We start from the raw sequence: 7,394 nt of genomic DNA, 5'->3' as shown, positions 1-7,394 counted from the left end.
AGAGGAGAAGAAGGGGCACTTGGAAAATCTAAACAGTAAAGTGCACAGTTAAGACTGTCCACAATCATATTAATCTGATCTCAAGAACTTGCTGGATTGTGGCTATTTAATACAATTTTGGCTTGCGTGGAACGTAACTGTCACACTTGGACAGGAAAGGATTTTCTTTCTGTCTTCCTGAAGCCATCTGCAGGGTCGAAGGAATTCAGTTCTCAGGGGTAACATACTGCAGCTCTTTGGATATTAATCGGCTTCCTAAGTCCACAAGGAGATGGAGAAGGTGCGTGTTGCGGGGGAGGGTGTGGAGGGCTGGAAGGTGTCCCTGTGCCTTTCGTTTAGATGCCAGTACTCTCCAGCTCCCCATCCTCCAGCCCCAACGCGGCGTGTGACCTGGAAATCATAAAGAGTTTCTCTTTATTTGTGTACTGTCTTTGCTGGGATTGCTCCCCTCTTTGTTCTCTGTTGGTAGCCTCCAGGGAGTCCATCTTCTCAACTGGTTCCTCCTCACAGTCCTGGGTTTTACTGGCTGGGGTGTTGGCAACTGACTCCAAGGAGGTGCCTGCCTCCTCCAGGTGGCTGTAGCCCTTATTGCTGCTGGAAGGTTTAGACTGGGAGCTCTGGGAGTCTATCCTGGTGATGGCAGGAGGGGTTGAGGGAGGTGACCCCTCCAGATCTAGAGATTTGGAGTAGCTAGAAGATGCCTTTACCAAGAAGCCAGAGTTCTGGCCCCTGTCAACATCTGGGGACCTATGTGGCTCAGGGAAAAGGGGACGCTTGGCATCGGGCAAGCAGCTGGTGCTCTGCCGCCTGAGGATCAGCCTGTGCCTTCTGAACCCAGAGCCTCCCTCCACATGCCCGCTGCTGAGGTTGGTCAAGCTAAGTTCAAACTCGCCCTGCGGGATCTCCTGGGCTCCTCTCTCCCTGGGAGGCCTCCGCCAGCCTCCTCTACTGCTCGGTGCCAAGGGCAGGAGGGCAAAAGCGCTCAGTGAAGAGCCAACGATGGAGCTGGTTGTGCTGCGCCGCTCCCAGATCTCCGGTGGGCTACAAGGTGGGCTGGTGACCGCACGGGCTGCACGCTCCCGGTAGATGCTGTACACAGCCTCGGCCAGACTGGGTGGCTGTGGTGGGATGCAGAAGGAGGAACGCCGTGGTGGGGATGCCAGGTCCGGTGGGGAAAGGGAGACACCCAGTCCTGGTGGCCAGGAGCTCTTGGCCAGCATGGCCGCAGCACCCAGGCCTTCCCCACCAGGTTTGAGCTCCAGGCCCCGGGACTGCATGTAATTGACAAAGCCATTGAGAGGGGCTGAGGCTGGGGTGCCTCTGTCCTTGGCCCGCAGGCTGTGGGCATCAATGACGGTGGAGTAGAGGTCACGCAGGTTAATGATCTTGGTCTTCTTGTCGCGGTTCTCGTGCAACACCGCGTTGGCGCAGATGAACAGGAAGATGCCGATGCCCATGATGAGAGGCCCCAGCACCTTCAGCTTGTCTGAGTGCAAGTAGCTTGAGAAAAGACGGAAAAGGAAACCCACTGAGGCCTGGGGGGACGAAGAAGGGGACTGTGGGGATCCCCAGCTGGTAGCAGCAGTAGAGCTGTTGGCTCTAGGAGGGAGCTCTGGATGGATTCCTGCCTCTGCCCCTTCCTGGCTCCAGGAGCGGTTCTTGGGGGTGCCACTCTGTGGCACCAGGTGCCGACCCCTGCTGAAGCTGCCTTCTCTGTACACCTGGCTGGGCTTGGGCCAGTAGCCCACCACAGCCAAGGCAATGCCCACCAGCAGTACGAGGATGCCACAGAGGGCAATGAGCCCCGAGACGGAGCACAGCTTGAGCTTGCCTTTCACCACCACCACATCGTTCTTGCGCTTCTTCTTGGCCTTGCGTTTGCGTTTGGGGACTTGGCTTTGGGGTCGCAAGGGGTCCTGTTTCCTAGCTGAGATCCTCAGGAGGCCTCCAGTGGCGATCATGGCTGGCTACCCAGAGGGCTGCTCCCTACAGCCACTCCAGCTCCTGTAGTGAAAATAAAAGAGGATGAGGACCCAGGGGAGACCTGCAGAACAAAAGGTGTCTCTGCTGTTCCTTGCTCAAACCCCTGCTAGTTAAAACCCTCAACAAGTGGGATGAGGCTGACACTAGCTGTGCTTGCCCACACAGCTCCTGCAGACTGACAGCAGCAAAGCAGCAACATGTCCCACTCTGCTCCTGCCAAACAGCCAATTAATTTCTTTCCACTACAGCTAAATGATAGAAAAAGTGCTATACAATCATAGATTCATTTTTGGCTGGAAGAGACCTCTAAGGTCATCAAGTCCAGTCATTAACCTAACACTGCCAGGTCACCACTAAATCATGTCCCTCAGCACCACACCTACACAACTTTGAAGCCCCTCCAGGGATGGGGTCTCCACCACTGCCTTGACCAGCCTGGTCCAGGGCTTGACAACCCTGTTGGGGAAAATGTTTTTCCTCATGTCCAAAATAAACCTCCCATGTTGCAGCTGGAGGCTGTTTCTTCTTTTCCTACCTAGACTACCTTGCTGGTGTGAAGAAAATAAATGATCTTGCTGGTGTCAGAAAGAGCTTGCAAAGCGGCGGAGCTCAGAGAATGCTGAGCCCCACTCCCTAACAGGGTCTGGGTTTACCCTGCACACTGTCTGGGGTTAGTGGTGTCACAAAGGATTTGAAGGAATGGGGGAAATAAACCCAGGAATATTTGATCTACAGACACCATTTGTTTCATTACATCACTTGCAGATGACTGAGGAGAGAGTTAAACACAACATTTGCCTTTCAGAATGACAGAAAACAAACTGAGATTATGCCACGGGAGGTTTAGATATTAAGAAAAATTTCATTTCTTAAAGAGTGGTCAGGCATTGGAACAGGCTGCCCAGGGGGTGGTAGAGACACTGTCCCTGGAGGTGTTCAAGAAACATGTGGCCCTTTGGGACATGGTTTAATGGCCCTGGTGCACTTCGGTTGAAGGTTGGACTCAATGAGCTTAGAGGTCTTTTCTAACTGAAACAATTCTATGACTCAAAGGAGTGGGACAGGAATGACTGTGGAATGCACAAGGGTAATATTTTCACACTGGCAAGTGGAACCCTGTGAAAGTTTCATCCTTGATCTGCAATATTACAGACATCCATCTCCTGCCTGCAGTCCAGAGGCACCCCTGGGTTGGGAACATGTGCCACGCTTCAGGTAACTGTTATGTAATGGCAGCCACTTCCTCCCCGCCCCCCAGAAAGGGGAGATGGTGGCTGGCAGGTAGGAGATGACATGTCAAATCAAATCCGATTACAGGAGGAGGGAAGCCTCATGAGAGTCACCTGGGGAAGTGGCTGCTTGCAGTGGACAGGCAGGGGACTAACACTGAGCATTTATTGGCTTTGTTTCACCAGCCCATTGGAGTCATCTCCTGTCCCAGTGATCTGAGCTACAAAAACACAGCGTGGAGGAGATCTTGCAAATTATTTTTGTTTTGGGAGATATTCCTTCATGCTCCTGAGGAGCTTGATCTTCTTCTCCCCCCTTTTTGAGTGTCTAATTATTCCTGTGTGTCATAAAGATCACAGGAAGGGTTTGGAAGGGATCTTAAAGATCATCTTGTTCCAATCCCCTTGCCATGGGGAGATGACAACACTGAATAGAAAATGATGCATAAAGTTCAATTAATGTCAGTGAAAGGTGATTAAATAAGCACCTAACGCCCTCTCTCCCTCCTCCCCCCCTCCCCAATATATCTTGCTTCTCTTTCCCTTTTCAGCTTTTAAATCTCAACTCATTTCTATCCCCATATTTGCCAGGGATGCGGTGATTTTGTGTCGTATTTCTATTCTCCCCAGGAAAGGAAGGGTGTTGTCAGCGAGGATATGGTTAAATTACTCTCCCAGGAGCCCCACGCTCAAAACAAAGAACAGAGAGCTGAAGAATAGAGCTGAACTATTTAAGTTTAAAAGAAAAAAAAAAGCTTCATTTTTTTGTGATGCTAAAGCGGAATTACCCAGCTTTAATTCTCCGTGGTTGATCTTCTTTCTGCTGCCCCGCACCAGGTGCCTTGGAGCTGATTTCTATCGGGTTTTGGAGAGTAGAACGAGCTGAAAACTGACAGAAAATCCGCTCCGAGGCACCCTCCCAGTCGGGCAGCGCCTGGCACTGAGTTTTGGAGATGTGAGAAGGAGGATGGGCAGGTGATGGAGAGCAAGGAGGGGGACCGCAATGCCATGAGACAGCCCGGGACATGCAGGAGCCACATCCCGCAAGGGATGACCGAGACCTCCATCAGTCCCCCGCCAAGCCCAACCGGCCATCCACCGTAAAGCCCGAATAGGGTTTAAACAGTGTTAAACGGACCCGGTTTAACCCCTTCCTACCCACGGACTGGGCTCGCCGGGGCAGGGGTCACCGCACCCCGTGTTCAGGAGCTCCCCAGACCCCGTGGTTACGGCTGGTTCCACCTGGTACCCCACGGTCAGGGTCAGCTCAGCATCTCCCCACCGTCGGTGCAGAGATCCGAGCCCCAGGACCCCCCCCCCCCACCCTGGGGAGTCATTCGGACGGAGCCGCAGCTCAAAGATGGCAGCGGCGCGGCTTTGAAGTCTCTGCAGGCGGGGGGACACACGGGAGAACATCGCGGGCACTTACCCAGGAGAACCGGGGAGAAATCCGCCTTGGAAGCGGCCGAGCCGCCGCGAGGAAGAAACTTTCCGGCCCGACCTGGCATCCCCGCCCCGCCACCGGCCACCCTCACCGCTCCTCACGGCTCCGGCCGGGCTGGCGGCGGGGCTGGGGCGAGCTCCGGACGCCCTCTCGGCCCCACCAACATCCGCCGCCGCCTCAGGGAATTGGGCGGGAGCGCTGGTCCCTCGCCATGCCGCATCCTTCCCAGCCCAGCCCAGTTCGGCCCGGCCCGGCCCGGCCCGGCAGAGCCGCTGCCGGTAGCGCTGGTGCCGCTGCGGCCGGTGCGCGGCTGGCGGCCGGACTCTGCGCGGTTGCCTAGGAGACGGTGCCCGCGACACAAGCAAATGGCGGCGGGAGGGACGCGGCCGTCTCTCCCCCTACGCCACCTGCGCACCTGCGCCAAGCCACGCCCCGAACGCTGACCACGCCCCAATGACACGCCCACCAACTGACCACGCCCATTCGGCGACCCCTCCTTCATAGTCCACGCCCACAGCGCCCCCACCCCTCATGTCGCATGTGTGCACCCCTTTACCCCCTGGCCCTGTCTGTCCCCCGTCCCACAGCTTGTCCTGACCTGGCACGCCTGAGGGACAAGATGCTGCACTGGGCAAGCCTGAGGAGTGCGCTCATCTGCACCTCACCAGGCTCAACAAGGCCAAATGCAAAGTGCTGCACCTAGGGCCAGGCAGTCCCTGGCATCAGCTCAGCGTGGGTGATGGAAGGATGGAGAGCAGCCCTGTGGAGAAGCACTTGAGGGTGTGGTGGGTGTGAAGCTGGACGTGGTTGGACACCCTGGAGATGTTTCAAAGAGCAGAAATGTGGTGCTGAAGGTCATGGCTTAGCAGTAGACTTGGTAGTGTTAGAGAATGTTTGCACTTGATGATCTTAAAGGCCTTTTACAACCAAAATGTTCTATGGTTCGATGACCCGGCAACACATGCTCACGGTGCAGAAGCCTGCTGTGTCCTGGGCTGCATCCCCAGCAGTGTGGACAGCAGGTGGAGAGAGGGGATTCTGCCCCTCTGCTCCACTCTGCTGAGACCCCACCTTCAGTGCTGGGTCCATCTCTGGAGTCCTAAGCGTAGACATGGACCTGTTGAAGAGGGGCCAGAGGAAGCCATAGAAATGATCAGGGGCCTGGAAACCCTCTGCGTCACAGTGTTGGAGTTGTTAAGCCTGGAGAAAAGAAGACTCCAGGGAAACCTTCTTGTGGCCTTTCAGTGCTTAAAGGGGACAATCAGAAAGCTGGCGACATACTTTTTAGCAGGGTCTCTTGTAACAGGACAAGGCGTGATGGGTTTAAACTAAAAGAGGGAGATCTGGACAAGATAGAAGGAGGAAATTTTTTATGCCAGGAGTGGTGAAATCCTGGCCCTGGTTGCCCAGAGACATGATAAATGCTTCATCCCTAGAAACGTTCCATGTGACGTTGGATGGTGGAGCTCTGAGCTACCTGCTCTAGTTGCAGATATCCCTCCTGACTGCAGGGATGTTGGACTAGACAAGCTTTAAAGGTCCCTTCAAAGCCATTCTATGATTTTCCTCCTTGATGTCAATCCCACTGGGGCTGTCCTCTCCTGAAATATATGAGGTCCCATGTCCTCTCCCCACTTTAGTCCTTCTAGAATTCATGAGATCTCCCACTTAGGAGTTCAATAATCAGAAGTGGGAAGCCCCTTGGTCTTCTTTTCACCAGTGGCACCTTGGCAGCCTCAGGCTTGTTTTTCCCCCTAAGTTTCTGGAATGTCTTGAAAGAAAGCCAAGAAGCAGGTGTAAAGATGAAGAAAGAGGACAAAAGAAGGAAGTGGCAGCTGAGATATGTCAGTAGCATCATCCGAGAGCCCTTATTTTCAGCAGAGGCCAGGAAACAGTGTTCTCTTCTGATCTGCTTCATGAACACTGATTAAATTGAAGCTATCACTCGAGACATAATCTAGCGTGTTCCATCACCCTGCTTCTCATTCTCAAGAGGAGATTACTGCTGATTGCTTCAGCTGAGTCCTGGTATGAGTCTACCATGAGCTAGAAAAGCAAATCTTAAGCAAGTATCTCAGTAAATACAGAAACCTCATCCTGTGGCTTGGGTTTACTTCTGATGTACGTTGTGTGGGTTTCTGGAGTGGATAGACCCAACTTGCCTTTTCCAGGGTGGATAGACCCCACCTGCCTTTTTGTACAGTGAACTTGAATTCGTCTTGCAGCTGAAGTATGACAAAGTTGGGCCAAACCATCTCTCTCCTATCTCAGCTTGACCCCTTGCATGGGAAGAACATGCTGTGTACAAAACAGCCTGGCAGAAAATGATGGGAAAGAAAGAGAACACTTCTAGTGTGAACTGTGTTTTTAAAAAGAAAAGATCCACCACAGGCTGGGAAAATTGTTGGTGGGACTCTGCATTTTCAGTTCAGTTGTATCTTTTCCAGCCTCAACAATTCTGTGTTAACCCAACCTGGGCTGTGACGTGATTTTCACCCCAACTCCCTGCGCCTGCTTTGAGAACAAACACATCCTAAAGTTGCACATATGCATTTTGATGTCATTTGCAGTTTGCCTTGGCAAAGCCACCCGGGACACATTTCTTTTAGCACATGTAGAACTTCTGGTTATGCAACAGGCTTGAAATGTTCGATTCATTATTTAAGATCCTTTTTCAAAAGTGTGCTTTGAACGGACTCGATGAACCTGAGTCTTCTGGTCTTCAGTAATTTGCTTTG

General features: G+C 53.1%; 1 protein-coding gene across 1 annotated transcript; it reads right to left on the bottom strand.

Annotated features, from left to right (window-relative positions):
• Positions 1-335: 335 nt before the first annotated feature.
• TMEM200C (transmembrane protein 200C) lies at positions 336-1,961 on the bottom strand. The gene has a single exon (XM_054381929.1). The coding sequence runs from the start codon at positions 1,959-1,961 to the stop codon at positions 336-338; it is 1,626 nt and encodes a 541-aa protein (XP_054237904.1).
• Between the last annotated feature and the right edge of the window lie 5,433 nt (positions 1,962-7,394).

Source organism: Indicator indicator, chromosome 6 (assembly GCF_027791375.1).
Source record: "Indicator indicator isolate 239-I01 chromosome 6, UM_Iind_1.1, whole genome shotgun sequence".
Lineage (NCBI taxonomy): Eukaryota > Metazoa > Chordata > Aves > Piciformes > Indicatoridae > Indicator > Indicator indicator.
Note: the sequence above shows the minus strand (reverse complement) of the source record. Positions and strands in the feature narration are given on the sequence as shown.

What these genes read in the sequence shown, in the direction of transcription:
- TMEM200C (XM_054381929.1), bottom strand. Translation starts at nt 1,961, where the DNA reads ATGATCGCCACTGGAGGCCTCCTGAGGATCTCAGCTAGGAAACAGGAC.